Source organism: Brachyistius frenatus, unplaced genomic scaffold (assembly GCF_029030835.1).
Source record: "Brachyistius frenatus isolate BFR_SWC_R1_liver_20210118 unplaced genomic scaffold, ASM2903083v1 Contig_74, whole genome shotgun sequence".
Taxonomy (NCBI): domain Eukaryota; kingdom Metazoa; phylum Chordata; class Actinopteri; family Embiotocidae; genus Brachyistius; species Brachyistius frenatus.
The window spans coordinates 983,665-1,004,605 of record NW_027210673.1 but is presented as its reverse complement, the minus strand read 5'-3'; the positions used below and the strand labels follow the sequence as shown (position 1 = coordinate 1,004,605).

The following is a 20,941-nucleotide window of genomic DNA, read 5'->3' as shown; positions in this document are numbered from 1 at the left end:
ATATTCACCCACTTTTGACTGCTTTTTGAAAAAATACTTTTCAGTAAAGATAAATGGAGCTGCACAGTCTCATTTGCATACTATTTTTAGAGAGATGCACTTGCGCTTTGATGTGATGTTCAAGTGTTGTCCGAGCTCTGTGCAGGACTCCAAATTTCCATCTTGTCATCCCTGTGGAATCCAGATAGGAACGATCCAACAACCAGCCACTGACAGAAATGTGTAGCAGCAGACTGAAGCGTCTTACATCTCTTTGCTAGAAATTATGTTCCTGTACAACTACATTGTTTCATCCAATTACTTAAGGCTATGAACTGCCTCAGAGTCGGCAGGAAGTGGCCGGGGTGGAAGAACAGGACTCTCACCACAGACAGCTGTTTGCATCCAGCATCCCATTTGTGGTTAGTTTTGTGAAACAGAATCACTTCGGTTAAATTTGGGAAAAGATCGGAGTTTCTATTAAACGTAAATAAATGTGTTGTGTCATACCCCCCAATCATACCCAAACACGTTAAACAACTGCACTAACGTGTTCAAATATCACCACCACCACCACACAATAACACTGACTAACCAGTCCAGGCAGCGGTCAACCAGCAAACCCTGAGTTCTGTGAGGTAAAATTACTGTTTTTGTCAAGGGAGTCTGGTGGCTTTAAAAAGAGCAAAATAACAGCTTCAGAGCCCCGAAGGGAATGGCTCTCTGATGACAAGGTAAAACCAGTCACCGCACTTTCATCCCTATAGTTCCTCTTGTGCTCAGAAAGTACCTACCCTGAAGTAGCAACTAAAAAAGAACTACGATGGCTCCAAGTTCCTGCACTGCAGAACAAACATAAAGGGGGTTACTTCCTCCAACAGTTCGTAACTATGAAAAAGGTCCTTCGATTCAAAAATGCCTATTAAACAAGAAACCGTGATTTAGACAGTCAGGGTTTCATACGTCACATATCTAAGGAAAGAATCCTGTGGGGCTCTTCATAACATCGAGCTGCAAGGGAAGCGACGGAGCGGTGGGTGGCGATAGAGACGGGGGCTATTGGTTTATTCTATGTGTACCAAATAAAGGCAAAGGTGTAGAGCAGGGGTCTACAACCAATAGACCGCGATCTACCTTGCTCCACGAACTCTAGGAGCTCTTAGAAGAGAAAAGGTTGGAGACCCCTGGTATAGAGTTACACCTAAGCTACTTTAGGCATTCAGGAAAAAATATATTCATGTAATTTTGATTACCAGAAATTAGTTTTTAGAGGTTTAATCAATGCCAGGAGGTAACCTTAAAGTACATAAGGTCCTGCACACGATGATTCACTCTATTACTGAGGGATAACTGAAATTGTGCTTGAACCACAGCAAAGATGGCAGAAGTTGATGAATGGACTTTGAATGTTAAGCTTTGAATAGGCAACAGTTAGTGAGGTATGACATTGCTGGTCTTGAAGGACTGCTGGCTTTTATCCTTTAATCTGCAAACATGGTGTGAGTTGTTGCTGCTATCCTTTGGCTGCTCTGTACAGACATGACAAGCTAACTGCTGCAAAAGTGCCCATTTTAGTGTTTTATATACTTCACCATGCAGACTGATAGCTATCGTAAATTCAACATGGATAGATTGTAGTCAGTAGAATATCTCAAAAAGCCTACTTTGTTATTTAAATTTTACCTTGTACATATTAATGGTTCTCTTTAGATGATACACACACAGAGCTGACAAAATCCCACAGAAAGGCAGGAATCACTCGCCCACCTGTCTAACTGATAGCAGAGCACTTCAAAGCACTTTTAAATCTTGTGTGAGTGATCTCAGTCGTAGTGAAGAATGAGGACCATTATGTTTTCCTCAGAGCAGTCTTTCCCTAAGCTGTTGTGCTGAAAATAAAAATCTACCCGAGCAGTAAATAGGCTCTATGTGTTTAGCAATGGTTTGTCACTAACTCAAGCTGAACAAATTGTCAATGAGCAGGTGGTGACCGCTTGTTGGTTTAATATCATCACTTTCTCTTCCCTTCATAACAACATCCATTAAACGCTCTCTGGAAACAATATGTTTCCCCCCCAGAATTCCCATTTGTATCTGTTCGATCCATATCGGAGCAGCAGCCTCACAAATTAGTCAGAGGACTCTGCAGCAGATCTGGAGAAGCAGTGCGTATTTTCCAGCCAACTGAGGTTTAGCTGCATAGCGGCGCAGCTCTAAGAGTAACAGTGACTGTCTGTCTGTCCGTCTGTCGGTTGATCAAACATTTGTCCAGACTGAAATACAGTGAACCCTCGTTTATCGCGGGGGTTACGTTCCAAATAGAGACCGTGATAGGTGAAATCCGTGAAGTAGTAACCTTTATTTTTTTTACAATTATTATACAATGAAATACTCCATAATACATTGAAACCAAAGAACAAAACCTTTTTACAAGCCCAAGCATTTGTTTAACAAATAAAAGTACTGTATAAATGTTTGTTTTTTTTACAAATAACTACTGTACTGTAAAATAATAATTTTAATCATCAATACGAACTGAAGGCTTCAAATTGCTGAGATCGGCACCGCCCCACTGCGACCCGAGTCATTGGATTAGAACGGGAGGAAATGAAAAATGATTATGAAAACAAATACAAAGTACAGTAGGACAAATAGTGACTCGTGTATTTCACGGCTCTTCTGACTGAGCCGCTGCATCCTGACTCCGCTCTGCAGCGGTTCTTTCTTCTAAAGCCGGCGGTGCAGGTGTGGTTTTTCGAGAGAAGAACATAGTTATCGGTAGTTGTTGTCGCTCTTTTTTCTTCTGGGCAAAAAGATTCTTATAAACCGACATGCCACCATCGATTATTTTTAATTTGGCAAGCTGTTTTACGTACGTGTACATATTAAACCGCAACGTTATTGACAAACAGGTAGAGAAGAAGCGGAGAGACTGTTTAGCCAATCAGAATGCAGAACACAATGCACGATGCAAATCCGTGAAGCAGCGAGACCGTGAAAGGTGAACCGCGTTATAGCGAGGGTTCACTGTAGCTCAAAAAAGGGATTGAGATTTATGGTCCATACTGACCATGATGTTCAAATCAACTTAATTTGAATTACAACCTGAACAGCGTACACCCTCTATCTTTAAAGCCTAAACGTTTCCTCTATAGCACAACCATGAGGTTGATATTTGATGTGAAAAACTAGTGGATGGATCATGTTCATGACATTTTGTAAACACATTCATAAACTTAAAGGGATGAATCCTAAGGACACTGGTGATGCCCCAACATTTCATCTAGCATCATTAGTTCAAACTAGATCAATGATATTACTTATACTTTGGTAAAAATGTAGTACAGACATTTAGACAATGTTTTCTAATGACTTTTATAATCCCACGACTTTTTGTCGTTAGAAATGATTTAAGAAACTTCTCAGAGCGACTCTGAGTAAAGGAGGGACAGAAACATTTGTCTCTGTGAGGAGGGTTGACCCTGTCGCCAGGTATTATGTGATTGGTTAATAAAAAAATTTAAAAAAACACTTTGATAATGACACAGAATAAACAGAGACATGCGGTGGTAATGAAATGAACTGTGTCCCAATATGAGGCTGTGAAAGTGCTGTTTTTGTTTGTGTAATCACTCTGCTGATGGCAGGCTGCAATACACCCGAGTCATCACTGCTGCACTGTCGCATTTTTACAGTTGTTACATATCTTTATGCTGTGATCACTTTCATTTCTGGTGTTATTATATTATTGTGTTGAGTGGGAGATGTGAACGCATCTCCAAAGAGATCGACCACAAACATCATCCCTGCACGATATAATCTGTGGTCTGTAATTAACTTGCTGTCATTGCGCATTTGAGGAATGTTTCTCCTACCTCGCTGTATTTCCGCAATTTTCTTCCCTGCATAAGAAATTCTTTATCTTTACAAGGATCTACTCTTTATTTTAAGGTTAAATTCATAGACAACATCATAATTCTAAGATTTTTGTAGATTTTTGTTACTAGGAGTACTAACTCTTAGTAGTAGGAATCTTTATGTTATGGCACTGTGGGTATGTCGGCATTTAGCTCAAGTCAACCCTAAGTACAGCCTCACAGAGCTGTGAGTGTGGCTGTTTGGTCTTGCTTCTCTTTATTTAACATTGAAAGGAGGTACAACTCCGAAAATCAGTGAATGGCTTCAGACTTCTGGTCCTTTAAACATGGCTGCAAGATGAAAAAAGAAAAAAACATTTCCTTTCAGTTGGATTTAGCAAGCTGTTATCCTGGGTCAGTGACTCCAAAGCTCATGAGTCATGAATGTGAAAATGAAAAATAATAATCAGCAAGGTGATACCTGCAACACATGTGCATGTGTATGTAAACGTGTTTTTAAGTGGTGGTGGGAGGCTGTCAGGGCTGCGTTAGGTAAAAAGGTTAGGAGCCACTGTCCTGCATCAAACAAAACAATCTTCACGTTAATCTGTGCCGTTAATCCTGTTTTTCTGTGCGCCTGTGCAGCAGGTTTCATCTGAGATGTCGCCAAATAAAAAGCTGGCTTCCTAGAAATCCCATGAAGTTGGACAAAGAGGCCTTGCCTGACCTGGAGGAAACGGACTGCTACACAGCACCCTTCAGCAGAGCACGCATGCATCAGTAAGAAGGACATGCACACACTCATGAGACGCATGAGACAGAGACTCATGAACATGATTAGTGTCACATAACGATAGTGTCTCTATCAGTAATAGGGACATTTATCCTGCTCTGCATTCCTACTTTCCCTCTCATCCTTCCCATCCATTCATGTCCCGAGTTCTTAATGTGGAACCTAGAAACCAAGAGATGAAATCTGCACCAAGAAGTCTTGTATATTTTATAGCTTTAAGCCTGAACTCAGAAACCAGGATGGTAAAGACAAGCTGATCATAAATAAGATATTAAAATATAGCAACAGATGTCCGTGAAATAATTTCTTCCTGTTTTTTTTTTCCCTTCTTCATTTTCAAAGCTTCTCTTTGATGAAAGGTGTCATCTCGTCTCATTTGCCAATGAATCAATTCCACTTTTAGGTGAAATAATGCGGGAATGAACACAAACTTGAAGCCGTGAATTGTGTTTTAATGAACATCCCATAATTATTGACTCAGCTCTCATTAGGGGCCATGACTGGATGATATTGATTTAGTGCAGCATGATGATTAACCAAAGGAATGTGCTGTCATTTCCTCCCAGTTTCACAATCAACAATAGAGAGACGTTCTTCTCCAATTCCACCAGAAGCAGAATAGTCCATCATGTTCTGCAGCGCACCAAGTATGAAGAAGGGAAATCAAAGATGGGTAAAGCACTCTGCTTGTTTCGACCTCTTCTCGTTCCTCACACTAAGCAATATTTCCAGCAGGATCACATTAGTGCCATAATGTATAATAATGCATATGCACCCATCATAATGGAAATATTTCGTTTTATTGTATCCAGTCTACATTTAAAAAGAAAACGTTATTTCTGTTGATTTGATTACAGACAGTGATAGGAGGGTAGTGGTAGGATTTTGTTCGTTGTTTTGCTGTGGGATGATTGAAATACGAGCTGCCACTGAGCTGTTGGTATATCGTCCAACTTGTGGCTGATCCCTCCTCTCCTTCTGGCCGATGTTTTTTATTTATTAAATTTTTTTGGTTGCAACAGTGTTACCAAACTGTCCAGCCACACTCACTGTGTTATCATGTCTGGCTGCTGTCAACATGTTTTGCTGATTAAATAAAAATTCCTGGAATGGATTTCATATTAATATTTTAATACTGTTGACCACTTTACTTTCCAACAAATAAGCTCATCTCGAGTGGAAAATCCATTTCAGATCTATCCTGCTCTCACTGTCAACTGTTTCAGTGAAGATATGACAATGCACATGATGGCACATTGTCCTGTAGAAATAACATTTAACAGTTTTCCATACAATTCAGTACCTGCAGCCAATTCACTTATTTTATTGTGAATGTGATTTGAACATTCTGCAACCTGTATTAATCGCAATATGGATGTAATATGATCCTGCAAAGAGGTTATTATTTAATGTGCTTGCAGCTGTTAGAAAATCCTGAGTGTTTTTAAAACCTTTAATGTAGCTTGTCAGTTCCACAATGTAGTAAATTGTTATGACAAGAACTCTCCATTATGACTGGTACTGATTTTTGAATGCAGTGTCCTTGTGCTGTTTTGGCTGGTATGTTTGCGTCCTTTAACGTGACCTGCTTATGTCTGGGTACCGAATTTCGATTCTTTTATGGCACCGACCGAATTGTTCCGATATTATCTACAACCGAAAAACACCTTAATTCGAGAGCAAATTTTGACACCTAGGCTACATCTATACTGGTACGTTGTTGTTTTGAAACGCTTACCTGTTTTTACGTAAACGCAGGAGTAAATCTCATCAGCATCAGTGAGTCACAGCATTTCCCATACATAGGCTCTACCTGGGCAGTCCGCCCACAAAGATAAAATCACTGTAAATTTCATATTAGAACTCTTTATTTCACTCTGTTCAAACTAAATTTTGGCCATATATCTGTCTGAGTTTTGTGCACTACAGTAAATGGAGGTTTCTTTGTGTGCTAGTGTCTACTAATGATTAGGCATTTAGGGAACATTTATAAATTGTAACTACAGAAAAAAAACTGGGTAACACTCTCCCCTTCTAAACTGCATGAAAACTGAAGATTTGTACTATAATGTTTCATATAATTGTCTTTTTCTTAAAACTTTATAAAATGTAATAATGAAAAAAGTATTGTTCAGGAACCAGTATTGAAGTCTGCTTTATGCTTCATTTTACTGAAGGTATCAACCGATTATTGGGCAACAACACATATGAGGCTGCATTTCCTCCACATGAGGTGAGCTGATTTTAATTTGTGCTGAAAAGCTGTAAAGATTGACAAATTAATAATAACAGTAATCCATTTCATCTAAACAATACTTTAAAAGTTCTTTAACATAGATAAACAATTTGCCAAGAAGAAGGCAAACTCAAAAACTGTACTGGTAATAACGCAGTATTAAAAGTATGTGAATTATAAAACTTTAAAATTCCTCCTGTGAAGTAGATTCTCCGACTCTTTTGTCTCATTAGGGTGGTTACAAGAGCAGACATCCTATTAAGACGCACGGTGCCCAGAACCACAGGCATCTTCTGTATGAGCGCTGGGCCCGCTGGGGGATGTGGTACAAATACCAGCCTCTAGACCTCATCAGGTAATCAGCTTCGAAGCCGGTGACACAACATGAGCTCCTGCGTCCTGATGATGAACCTGATCCTCTCATATTCTGGATGTATTGTTTAAATAGGAAATGAAGAAGCCCAATGGTTAATTTTTCTGCATACACCACTTGATTTCAGGTTTCTGAAGATGAACAGTCTCATCAACATCCCACAATGTCTGTTATTTCTAAACTGATGGAGCTTTTTTAACAGCTGAGGCTGAACCCTTTTACTTACTCAGGACTGCCTTGGCACCTCTGTGTTGGAGCCCTTTTTCTTCAGTTTGTCTTTTCTATCTTATTGCCAAAAAAGGAACAGTAGAGTGACAATGAATAGTTTGACATTTGGGGAAATAGTCTTCTGTGTTAAGGAAAGTACAGAGTTGAATCTAGGAGGTGAAAAAGTAGAAATTACACTCCATACATAACTCACTCTGAACCACAACTTGTCATTTTAACATTTCTAGTTTTTTACACAAACAAATGAGAGACAACGTGGATGTTCATAGATTTTAGAGGTACTTTGGACAAATCCAGGTTTCTGGTCTTTATGCTAAGCCAAACTAATCACAGTCAATATGTTTATGCATGTAATTATCAGATGCCTTTTAGATCTAAGGGATATGGCAAAATAGCACATAAAGAAATATAAGTTTGCTAACAGATTTTGTGTGTTGGTTATACCGAGGTACAATCCTGATCTGTTTTGTGGGTAATGTAGCAAATCAATAAACACAACTGCTTTGCCTTGTGGCACTATTGGATTTACTGTTTAGGATTTTAAATCAATCTGATGAAGTATCTTGACTAGATGTCTACTTGATTGGATTCGCCAAAAAGTGAAATTCCCATCTGGCTATTTTTTTATTCTCACATAGTTTCTTTTTTTTAATCAATATCTGTTGATATCATTGAAAATTACATGTAAAACTGTCCGTAAGTTCTTATCGTGGTTTATAGAAACCAGGGGCATTGCTGGGATGGTAGTGTGCATGAAAACATATTTAGAGAAGATTTGTTATAATTTTTTTCATTTCTCTTCAATTACCTTCTTCATAGTTAATACACACTCACTTCACTACAGCAGTTGTGATTTAACCGCTATAAACTGGTTTAGGATAAAGCTACCGTTATTGATTTGTTTCCCATTACAGCATTATACTGTATACTGTGTGACCTCTCAGTCTAGCAGCTTCCCAAACAATTAGGGTACAACCACCTAGGACCACCATCTACACCCACAACTGCACTCTGAACGAACACAGCCAGGTTTGATTACACAGTATAGTACTACATATTCACCACGTTGCCTCTTTGTATCTCTCCCAGGCGATACTTCGGTGAGAAAATCGGTCTTTACTTTGCCTGGTTGGGCTGGTACACAGGCATGTTAATCCCTGCTGCCCTGGTTGGCGTTTTTGTCTTCCTCTATGGTCTCTTCACTATGGACTCCAGCCAAGTCAGGTTAGTTCACACAATAGTGCACATACTCTCTTGTATCAATATTTATGCAGAGTGCGTCATTATGAAATATGTATTTTCTTTATATATTCTTATAATTTTCTGATTCATGTCTCTTCAGTAAAGAGATTTGTGAAGCCAACACTACCATCATGTGTCCTATGTGTGAGCAGACCTGTGAGCCGTGGACGCTGAGTGACAGTTGTGTCTATGCGAAGGTCAGTGCAGTTTTGCTATTCGTCCACAATCACAGTATTGTGGTATGTTAGAGTTTCACATCCTCTTCTATCTTGTTCCAGACTTTTAGGTACAAAAAACATGCACTTCAGGTCAGGTAATCCCCTCGGGGGATTAATAAAGTGTATAAAAAAATTTAAAAAAATAAATAAATAAATAAATAAATAAAAAAAATGACAGGTCATCATTGTAAATGAGAATTGGTTCTCAATTGATTCTACCTGGTTAAATAAAGGTCAATAAAACATTCATGACCCCATGAATAAAGTTGTCACTGAATTATGTCATGATCATATAAATCATAGAACTCCAGATTATATTAAAATAAGGTTGTATTTGAAACCTATTTGATTCAGATTTTATTGAAAATAAATAATATTTTAAAGGTTTGCAGACACACTTATTTTCTTTCTTGCTAAGAGTTTGATACAAAGATCAACATCCTCAAATCTGTCTCTGAAATATGAAGCTACAACCAGAAGTAGGTAAACGTAGTTTAGCCCAGATGAAATAAATTTGATATAATGGGTTCATTACTGTGCTTTGGTGCTATTAGCCAGATTTGTTACGAGTGGACAGAGTAACGGTAACTTCTTTAGGAAATCTGCCCTGTGAGGGCCTGAACTCAAGGATGAGAAACCCTGAAGTAAATTGAAGATCATCAGAGTCCTGACTTGTATTTGATAAAACTGAGGTTGCTGAAATCAACACTATCGAAGTCATAATATTGTTTCATCAGTAAAGTAAGCACTACACTCAGAGCAGCCCTTGGTGTGCTTGTGTTTCTAGGTGACCTATTTGTTTGACAACGGCGGCACTGTGTTCCTTGCTATCTTCATGGCTATTTGGGGTAGGTGGAGGCGGCTACTCTTTGTCTGTTTTCCTGATTTTGTGAGTGTTCATACATCAGCTTTGTTCTCTACTCTTTACAAACCCCACTGGAAATCATATCTATTCATACAATAGTGTGTCTGTGCTCATGCTTCCACTCTCCTCTCAACTCCTCCAAACAGATTCACTTTTTCATTTGGGAACTTGCTTAGTAAACACAAGAAATCTCCAGTCTAATGTGTTATTCAGTGAATGACTCATGGCCAGCTTTCTCTCATTGAACATCTGCACTCATACTTCAAGTGCTGTCCTGATGTAATTAGTCCGATGATTAAACATTTCTCCAGAGGGAGGCTATCATTCAGGTGTCAGGGTTGTAGAATTGCACCATGATATTGGTGTACTGTATTGCAGATATGTTTCCCATTGTAATAATATCTTCGTAATGTAGGTGAGGATTAATGTGAAGCATCTGGCCCAGATCCATCTATCTGCCAGCGTGGTACATAATCACCTGTGTCAGAGGGAACACTTGGCTCATGTGTTCTGCGTTCGGGCTAAATGAAGGCTAAGGAGAGCTAGAAAGCAGAGGAAGGTCCAGCCAGCCTGAAGTCTGTAGCTCTGAATCCGGCATGAGGGCTTTTGGCAATGTGGACCAAAGTATCAGTACTGTACTACTTAGTGAGTGCACTCTAGTGTGTGTGTGTGTGTGTGTGTGTGTGTGTGTGTGTGTGTGTGTGTGTGTGTGTGTGTGTGTGTGTGTGTGTGTGTGTGTGTGTGTGTGTGTGTGTGTGTGTGTGTGTGTGTGTGTGTGTGTGTGTGTGTGTGTGTGTGTGAAATGAAAAAGAGCGAGCGAGAGAGAGATAGACATGAAAAATTGGTTAGCTTAAGGGACTGAATGTAGGCATCTGAACAGGCCGCTTTTCTGTTTCAACAAAAGTGGATCAAGCTATATTACACTTCAACATCTTTTAAGAGCAGTCAACGTTGCTCCGACTGAGAATATAAAGGCCACAGTTCACAAATTAATCTTCATAATTCCTCCTCGCCTTAAATGTATTCACAAAAAAATTCCATTGAGGACTGCAAGTAACGTTTATTTTCAGCATTTATTAAACTACAGATTATTTTCTTGGTTCATCTTTTGATCTAAACAATACCCGAAAATAATAAAACATGTCCATTGCAATTCCGAGTCCTAGATGATGTCATGAATTTGTTTGTTTTGTCTGACTTACAGTCCAAAACCTTCAAAAATTCTGCTTACTGTCAAATAGAAAATAGAAAGAACGCCAATTCTGATAACTGAGTGGCAGGAACAAATTAATATTTGGTATTTTTGCTATATGCTATTGTTATTAAAATAGTTGATGCTTATTTTTTTGTTGAGCTACTAAACATTTATATAACTTATTGTTTAGGCTTTAAACACGTTCATATGTGTAAAATGTTCATAACAGACAAGTAAGAGCTGTGGTTAGGCTGCACAGCACTGACAAAAAAAAAAACTGATCTGTTTTCATTAGAAATCTGTCCTGCTACAAAATCACATAAAATGTATTACATGTATGTGTAATGAAAACTGACAAAAGGACTGAATCAGTAGTCTAGTGTTACATTGAGATGTCCATCACAGATCATTCAAGAGAACACTGTTCTTTTTCACTGATTTCACTGAGGACAAATTCTTCCACAACTGTTGAACCACATGAATGTTGATTCTGAGTGAGCGTGCCATGCAGCTTCACCAGCATACATGAAACGTCTTGACAGAAAAAAAAGAACATCATTTCTGGTGTTGTGTGCAGCTCAAGTCACAATAGAGTCCGACACAAAGGAAATAATGCCTCCAAACTGAAGTGTGCCTACAGAAAGCTTTATTTCTAAAGTCTCTCAACAGAAATTGGAGCTCGCCTGACAAAAACACACTTTGGGGGTGAACGCTGGAAACGTAAAGTCCATCTGCTGTTGCCACTTCGCCTTAAGTTCATTAGAAAAATCACAGCAGCGGGTGAACTGATGGCTGCAATCAGTTTTCTTAATGGGCCACGCACGTCACTGCAGCCTTTGTTTCACTCAGGATATCTCATTGCTTCTGCGTTGGCTCCTCAGTAAATGGCCCTCAGTGGTCACATGATTATCAGTCATTCTGTGAGGTACATATCAAAATTGATCAATAACATGATTGATTTCTGATCCCCTTTGCAGCCACGGTATTCCTGGAGTTTTGGAAAAGGAGACGGGCAGAACTGACTTATGACTGGGATCTCATTGATTGGGAGGAGGAAGAGGTACGTCAGCAATATCCTGAAATAGATCCAATATCATTTGATTACCTCACAATTTGAACCTATGCTCATGAAGTATCTGCCACTGCTTCATCGGCCAGCTACACTTCAATCGTTCATACTGGAACCTGTGTTGTTAATCAGGAGGAGCTGAGGCCTCAGTTTGAAGCCAAATACTCCAGGATGGAGAAAGTAAACCCCATCTCTGGCAAGCCCGAGCCTTTCCAGCCCTTCTCAGACAAACTCAGTCGGCTCATGGTGTCTGTGTCCGGAATATTCTTCATGGTAAACCCTTTGATCTTTGAATAATCTTCCCTTTTGGGATTCAGGCTTAGTGAGCTCACAGTTATTTTGTGTGCCATCTTTCGAACAGTGTGACGTGTCAGTAGTGGTGTAACATCTCCCCCTGCTGGACAGAGAATGTATTTCAAGGAGATGGTGTATCCTTTCTGGTGGCCTAATTTCTCCTGTTTATTTATTTTAATGTTTTTTTTTTTCCCCATCTGAATAGTTACTTGTTTATGCATCAATAGGTTTTCCCTTCCTGCCACACTGTTCTTCATGATAGGATGAAATAAAACATCCTCAGTCTAAACTGAAGTGTTCTTCTGTTCCAAAGCAGAGGGCTTAATCAATTTTTTTTTTTAACTCATTCATTATCCTTTCCTCCCGCCATCCTCTCTGATTAGATCTCCCTCGTCCTGTCAGCCGTGTTTGCTGTAGTGGTTTTCCGTCTCATTGCGATGGAGATGTTTGCTTCCTTCAGCTGGCATTTTTTGAAGAAGAACTGGCAGTTTGCCACCTCTGGCACTGGTGTCTGCATCAACTTTATGATCATCATGTCTCTCAATGTGGTGGGTGTCTGGACAAGCGTCATTTGGCACATTTACATTTCCTGTCCAACAAATGTTTCATGAAGTGTCTATTTAGAATTGTGTTCCAGGAAGTTTAACATCCAGAGCCAGACATTACTATTCGTCTCTTTCTCATAATCATCAACCGTTTTCCTGTTTATGCTCCTCGTTACTATCATTTTGCCAGGTGTATGAAAAGGTGGCCTATCTCCTGACAAATTTAGGTGAGTGTTACATGCATTGATGCCTTCATTATCTCTTGCTTCTCAGATGGTTGCAGATCATTTATTCTCTCCTGTCTTCCCTACAACCCCTGTTCCTCCCCTCCAGAGCACCCACGGACAGAGTCTGAGTGGGAGAACAGCTTCTCTCTGAAGATGTTCCTGTTCCAGTTTGTAAATCTGAACAGCTCCACGTTTTACATTGCTTTCTTTCTCGGAAGGTAGGTTGGCCGCAATGAACTTTACAGCCCCTGTTTACGAATTGTGCAAAGCTGTTCTGTTTCAAGCTCCCAAGTCGTGACGTGTGCCAAGTCTTTCCCTTTCCCTCCTCACTGTAGAGTTATTTTTGGACCTCATCTTTTAGCACTTACAAAATACGTGTCCTGCCTAAAAATTTGAATAAGCTGTGGTTCATCAGACATAATTAGCATCGTTAAGTGTCATTTTCCTGCTGAGATTATTAGCATTTCACTGATTGAATTTCACAGCTAATGTTGCCAATCTCACTTTGTTCAGGTTTGCTGGCAGGCCTGGGAAATACAATAAACTCTTTAATCGATGGAGGCTGGAGGAGGTGAGTGCAATTAGGAATCAAAAGAAGTAGGTGATTATTTCAGCAATAACTGGACTGATTGTTTCCTTCTGATTTAGGATATACTCAAGTAATTCATCTTTCTAATGATCCCCCTGTATATTACTATGTGAACCATTAATCTCCCCATAATTACAGGGATTTTCAATTGTAATGATCAAAAGGCAGAATAACAGAAGACTGTGTCCTCAGATTTTCTCATAGCGTTGAATTATCAGGCATGAAATATGAATGTTACAGTTGTTTTTATTGAAATGTCCTCAGTGTCACCCAAGCGGCTGTTTGATTGATCTGTGCCTGCAAATGGGAGTCATAATGTTCTTCAAACAAATCTGGAACAACTTCATGGAACTCGGTTATCCGTAAGTAATATCTTATGATGAACTATTATAAATTCCAAAATGATTAATGCTGTAAATTCAAAGGATTGGCAATTTACAAACTGTAAGTAATCACTGTATGTTGTTGTTTTGGTTTTTTTGTCCTCTAGCTCATTAGCATATGAAAATACTTTTCTCCTTCAGAAACACATCAAATTATCTTGTGTGGGGCTTTATAAAAGAGTTCCTGGGGTTCTCATTGCATTGTCAGAAATAATGCTAATGCTTTGAGTTTACAGTTGGATCCTTCCTACATTTCCAGTTTGCTGCAGAACTGGTGGTCTCGTAGGAAGATAAAGAAAGGAGGTGGTGGAGGGCAGAATGTGGAGAATAAAACCCAGCTTCCACAGTGGGAAAAAGACTGGAATCTGCAGCCAATGAATGCCCATGGACTGGTGGATGAATACCTTGAAATGGGTGAAATATTGCACTGCTTTGAAGTGCTATTTTTGACTTTGTCTGTAGAAGGAAAGCATCCATGCAAATTATGGCTATTATCAATCCTTGACATTATTTGTGCCAGTGCTGAGGTCCAACGTGCTTTTTTCCTTCGCAGTTCTCCAGTTTGGCTTCACCACCATCTTTGTAGCAGCTTTCCCGCTGGCTCCACTCCTTGCTCTGCTCAACAACATCATTGAGATTCGTCTCGACGCCTACAAGTTTGTCACTCAGTGGAGGAGACCCATGCCTGCCCGAGCCACTGATATAGGTCTTTGTGTCACTCTGTGTAACTCACCCAGTGTCTGTTTTATTTTTGGATCAGATTCACTTTTTCCAGCAGTAAAACGTTGCAGTAACCCAACATTGTCCATCCTATGGAGATTGATATGGTTCCATATCCTATCCTTCTGTACTGCCATATGCCGCACCTCCCCATATGATTACAAACAACACCCTTCGACTGCCATGTAATGTACAACCAAATGCTTCATGTGGCACTTTGCCCTGTAATTAAAGGAAGAATCCACCCGGAAACATTTTGAAGTTCCTCAGCTGTAATGAACTCATTATGTGTCAGTAATGCAGCCAAAAAGCATTTTACATTTTGAGTAAAACAGTTCACGAATGTTTTGCTGAATCTCATTCCGGTAAATTATTGAAGCGATAGTGCTTTTATATATAAAAGTAAATTCAAGCCAAAGGCGTTCACACAATTCTGATTAAGCATATCAACAACAGATAATGTTTTTACATCTGGTGTCTGGTGGGACATTCCCGCTCTGGCTGGATGCAAACTGGGCGCGCTCTTTGGGTAGAGCATGAGCATTGGAGTCTGGATAGCTTCCAGTTTAGCCCTATGCTAACTTGAATGGGGGTAAAATAATTCAATCATGCAGCTCTTCTAGACTTTCCACATGTAATCATACTGAATGAAACCTATTTCGCGGGGGTTGTGAACTTTTATGTAATTTATCGACAATTTGTCCACCATTTCAAAGCCGCAACAGTAACAACAGAGTTAGCTTTGGCGGAGCTTGTGTTCTAAGTGCACATCGAAAGGGTTTTTGTTATTGCACTCGCGGGCAGAAGAGGAAGACAAAAATTCTGCACTGCAGTTTCAGCTGAAGAAAAGCAAATGAAGCACAGTGAACCAAAGTGAGCTCATCAATAAGTCTGGATCACAAAATATTCTCTGAAATGTGTTAAACATCACAAATTAGTGGTTCATGATAATAAAACAGTATGAAGGGAGTCATATTATTTCTGTTGTCAATTATGATCTTTAGGCTGATGCAGATTAATCATTTTAGTAAGCCACAGAGAGCTTTAGTTACAGTACCATGCATTGTAGATAAATGCATGTAGGTTTAAACCATCATACTAAGCACTTTTTTTCCGAACTGTCTGACTTTCAGGTATCTGGTATGGGATTCTCGAAGGTATTGGTGTGCTGGCAGTCATCACCAACGCCTTTGTCATTGCCATAACCTCAGACTACATCCCCCGCTTTGTTTACGCCTTCAAATATGGCCCCTGTGTGGACAAGGGACACCACCACGAGAATGAGTAAGCATTAAAAACAACCTGTAAGCTTTAAATATATCTAGGACGGTAGCTTGTGTTACAGCATGAGCCTCTCACCCTCAGGTGTTTGCGTGGCTACATGAACAGCAGCCTGTCTGTGTTTGACATGGACGAGCTGAAGAACAGCAGCCACTCCGGATACTGCAGGTACAGAGACTACAGAGCGCCGCCCGGGAGCTCAGAGCCGTACGAATTCACCCTGCAGTTCTGGCACGTCTTGGCTGCCAGGCTGGCATTCATCATCGTCTTTGAGGTCTGTCACCGCTCCCCTATTTCTTTTTTGTGTGTTTACAAGCAAGGCAAGCAGCTAAAACTAAATCCTCTTACCTGCATGTCATTTTAAGTCAGTTTCAATATTTTTGGTAGCTTTTTATATTTGTCACTTTTATGAATTTATGTGCTGTGAATGAAAACCTCCCTGCCTTCATTTAGGTGATTTTCATGGTTTAATTAAATCATGTTCCTTCAAAAAAAAAAAAAAAGGTTGAGACATTTCCACCATTCAAACACCGCACAATAAAAACACCTAATTTCATGATGGTCCCACTAAAAAAATACAGCACTTTTCTTCATCTTCCCTTGCAAGATTTTTCCTTGACAACGCTGCCTTGGGCATTGATTTCTAAACAAAGAAAACCTGACATAATATATAAAACATTATAGGACATAGAAAGTTCTTTGTTGTTGCTCATTCTGGGTTTATTTTTGCAAGGTCGATGAATTATGTAGCAAATACTGGCAACTAACGTGTGTGTTCTCTGGCTGGTAACTCATAAATGATTCACGCTTCTTTCAGCACCTGGTGTTTGGGATCAAGTCCTTCATAGCATACCTCATACCGGACATGCCGAAGGATCTCTGCGATCGCATGAGGAGGGAGAAGTACTTGATGCAGGAGATGATGTACGAAGCAGAACTGGAGCATCTACAGAAAGAGAGAAAGAAGAACGGACGACGTTATCACCATGAGTGGCCTTAGCTTTACCCTCCCCCTCATGTCTACACTACACGCCGCACAGCCCTCAGCTCAGAGGCACGACCTCCCCTGCCTGCTTATTTATGTGTTTTAGCTTTGAGAGTCCAGCCTCACTCAGCTGATTCTGTACACCAAAGACACCCTGTTAGTACCCAGATGCTCCCCTAAACCGGTCTGGCTTCAGCCCGAGCTCCGGCCCTGACCGCTCCCTCGCCATCTGTTCCACGCCTTGGTTTCTGGCTCGGACCCTTCCTGCCCCGCCCCAATCCCTCACCTGGCATCATCCAGCAGGTTGCCCTTGGGTCTGTGCCGTGTCACGGCTTCAGTGGGAAAACCTTTGCAATTGTAATGTTTACTATGCAGATCAAGGGCTGCAGATCACCACTGTTCACTTCCGGCACCCATCCCGCACTCTCTCCGCGTGGCAGCTAGCACTTCGCTTTGACTCTGCAGTCTGATGCAGCTCGCAGCATGGCCGTGTTTTTCCTCCCGTGAGCATCAGCACTTATGTGTGACAAAGCTACAGTGGCACTTAGCATTTCCTCGTTGTGATTCTGGTTACGTGGCTACCAAATAAAACTGACACTTCTCTTGCAAAGAAACTGTATATTGCCGTTGGAGCATGCTAATTAATATTTGCGGACATTTCATTAACTGTAAAGAAAAAAAAGAACAAAAATAAAAACAGCAGCACTCATTGTGGAGGATGTTAACATCCCTTCAGTACATTTGAGAAAGAATTCTCTGTGAAAGCATATAAAGTGCATGGTAATACTGTTTTGTACCTTTTGACAGACCAAGTCCGTGTCTTGATGCCTGGTTCACGTGTGTCTGTACTCCGTGTGAGCTCTGTTAATCTCCATGCTACTGCTGAGCTCGACTGTCTCCAGTTGAGGAAGCTTAGTGCGATTTGATTGTGCCTACAGTGTAACAATATGATTGCGCTCCAACATCACGTGTGCCTGTTTGTGCAGCTTGTGCTTATTTTCTTTTAATTCTCTCTCTTCGTTCTGTCGTCTGATCTGCTGTAAACTCTCTGAACTCTCCTTTAAGGATTTGTTTTAGATGCGAGTCACACCAGAGTACCTACTCGGGTCTCAGCTGACGTCGACGGTATACGCTGTAACGCCACCCCCGTCGTGAACAATGTATACGCTCGCATGCAGGATCCACAAATCTGCTCTTCCGTTCAGCCCTCGCGATCTGTTTTTCATTTGCTGTTGGAAGCCCTGAAGCGTGGTTGAAACTTGGATCCCATAGAAATACCTGTGGCTTGGATGCTCTGTTTGCAAAGAACATCCATCCACAGTTCCTCACTCACAACACATAATACACTGTACATGCTTCTGTTCTGGTCTTTTACTAAACACAGTCAGACTGAGCCTCGATTGCTTTCTGACATTCATCAATGGGAAACGGAGAAGGTGGTTTTGTTGGAGTCATGACATCGCCTTTTTATTGTGGTCAGTTCTGACGTCGTGGATTGGAGAAGCATGCTTTTGCCCAATGAACTCAGGAAAATAGGCATCATGACAGACTCATCCATCTGTGTGGCTGAGTCAGATTCAGGATCATTTCCTACTTTCATTCATGCTGAGATGGAGCGAACCGTATCAATGAGGCGGTTCTGTGTTTGGCGGGTGATGGGGACTTTGTTGTTGACCCAAACACTTCAGTACAGGTCATATTGATCATATGATGGTAAATGTTATGCACAGTAGAGGTGAGAGCTACACCAGTCTAACATCTGAGGGGAGTGTCACTACCCAGAATGCATTGCACAACGCTGGAAAAACGTGATTTATTTCATAAGAATTGTACATTATTTGGATTTGTTGTTTGGTTTTTTTTTCTGCTGCATTTGTATATACATGTTATGACGTATGTAATGGTTTTCTGTTTTATTTTGAACTATCTCTACAACTTTACCTGTTCTCACCCTCAGATAGACAACGTAACGTCCACATTTCTCAGGTGTCCTCTGAATGTTTGCAGTTGATCGACTTTTTATCATATTTTCTAAGATGCAATTAAAGCTACCCTGCTTTTCTAGATATATATTTTTGCACTGCAGTGCTTTTGCATGACTATAAGGCACACTCAGTAAAAAGCATGTTTGATGTTTTTTATTTTTTCCTTCTTTTGCATAATCACAGCTTATGTGTTAGAGCAGATCGGAAATCAATGCATACACTAATACATTTCATAGAAATGAGACATTTGGGATGATGCGGGTTGTTGGTCAAAACCGAATGAAGCTTTCAGGTCATGTTCAACGCAACAACTCATTATTTCATTCACGAGAGAGAGATGTTTGCTTTCAAATCTTGTTCCACTACTTCAGAAACTAGTCCAGGTTTTCAGAATATCTTCCCTGCTATGTGAACACTGAAAATCTATGCATGTTGTTATCCTCGAGTGCTTCTTTTGTTTTGAACAGATGCTGATGTAAATGTCCTGGTACAGTTGTACTGTAGATTATGCATGACGTAACACCTGCTTTTAGCAGAGCTAACTTCTGTAAAGTCCTTAACAGCGTCTTAAACATATCACCTCCCTTTCTCAGTGTTGATCATTGTTGGAGGTCTTGACAAGACATATGTTTCTTGATGTGGTGGGATTTTATACCGTAAGAGTATCTTCTAAAGAAAAGCACGGACTCTGGAGTGATTAATATAATCCGTCCAGGACTTTCAAGGAGAGTGATAAAACGTGAATCCTCAAACGTCTTCTGTTTGGAGACTCAGCTGGGAATTATGAGTATGTTTACCCCCTAGCAGCTGAAGTGTTTAACCTAAGGGGATAGAGGCGATTTTATGAATGAATAAATACATGATCTTGGATGTCTGACTTGCTCAGCTACAAATCACTTCTGGAAGGATTTTCATCAACTCAGCTCCTCACTAATACAAATGCTGCATAGTGGTGGAAAGGTGTTTCTCATGCTTTCTACCGTTGGCATTAGCACAATATAGGCATTCTATAATAAGTAATAATGGCGTGACCTTGCACATCTCTGAAAACATTGCAGTCTAAAGGGGGATTAAGCTATCTGTTCTATGCTATGCCTCCTAATAGGATTGTGCTTGAGTGATGATGAACTCGACGTGGAAGCACAGTGACGTTAGCCCATCGATTTAACTGTACAATAGGATGATAGCAGTCGTGACATGAAGTTGCTCAACAACATTGTTTACTTCGTTCCTGTTTACATGTAAAAACATTCTGTAATGTATAAAAATGATGTAACATAAAATAATTTGGATATCACTCTTTTCTGTAATAAATCATGGATTGTATCTTTTAAATCAAATCTGCTCTCTACATTTTTGTTTCTGTTATGAAGACATAACAGCAGAGAGAGGGGCCTCTCAGTGCCCCGCTGTTATCCTCTCCACTATTCAAGTTTAAATCTGCTTATGGAACAAACCGGAGCACACTTCAATGAAGAGACTGTTCTCCTTTTTTTCCCCTCGCTATTATCACAAACCACAAATGTTCTTCTTGCCAGAGAGTGTTCCTATAACATATTGTTGAAAGAGATTGTGTTTCTATAACCCACTATTTGAGTATTGTAGGATTTTCCCACCACGCTGTTACTGTTTAATGCCACTGCTACTCAGCCTTCACCTCTAACTGCTTTTCCGTTCATGTCATGCTGGTTAAGACGAGCCATCATTTTTTACAGTGAAATTGAAACACTCCAGACGAAACATGCAAAGATTTGGTTTACTTTGCGTTCCGATGACAGATGTCTCATACTTTATTATTTCCTGTGTCGTGACATCCACACTCAGATATTTCCTTTCAGCGTTTTGACTTGCAGACGTTACATGCTGGCCTAAAAAGC

The 20,941-nt window shown here is 40.2% G+C and overlaps 1 protein-coding gene across 3 annotated transcripts in view; it reads left to right on the top strand.

The window, feature by feature from the left end:
* Positions 1–20,404, top strand: part of ano3 (anoctamin 3) — a 35,017-nt gene extending 14,613 nt beyond the window's left edge. For all 3 annotated transcript variants that reach the window (XM_069708217.1, XM_069708216.1, XM_069708218.1), the window contains 19 exons: positions 4,482–4,616; positions 5,196–5,302; positions 6,807–6,862; positions 7,099–7,220; positions 8,556–8,690; positions 8,809–8,905; positions 9,714–9,774; positions 11,964–12,046; positions 12,188–12,328; positions 12,733–12,897; positions 13,085–13,121; positions 13,228–13,339; positions 13,635–13,692; positions 13,975–14,072; positions 14,353–14,507; positions 14,647–14,799; positions 15,947–16,097; positions 16,179–16,368; positions 16,912–20,404. In XM_069708217.1, the coding sequence (XP_069564318.1) occupies positions 4,482–4,616; positions 5,196–5,302; positions 6,807–6,862; positions 7,099–7,220; positions 8,556–8,690; positions 8,809–8,905; positions 9,714–9,774; positions 11,964–12,046; positions 12,188–12,328; positions 12,733–12,897; positions 13,085–13,121; positions 13,228–13,339; positions 13,635–13,692; positions 13,975–14,072; positions 14,353–14,507; positions 14,647–14,799; positions 15,947–16,097; positions 16,179–16,368; positions 16,912–17,094 (2,239 nt within the window). In that variant the 3' untranslated portion in view covers positions 17,095–20,404. The remainder of the gene's footprint in view (positions 1–4,481; positions 4,617–5,195; positions 5,303–6,806; positions 6,863–7,098; positions 7,221–8,555; positions 8,691–8,808; positions 8,906–9,713; positions 9,775–11,963; positions 12,047–12,187; positions 12,329–12,732; positions 12,898–13,084; positions 13,122–13,227; positions 13,340–13,634; positions 13,693–13,974; positions 14,073–14,352; positions 14,508–14,646; positions 14,800–15,946; positions 16,098–16,178; positions 16,369–16,911) is intronic.
* The last annotated feature ends 537 nt before the right edge of the window (positions 20,405–20,941 follow it).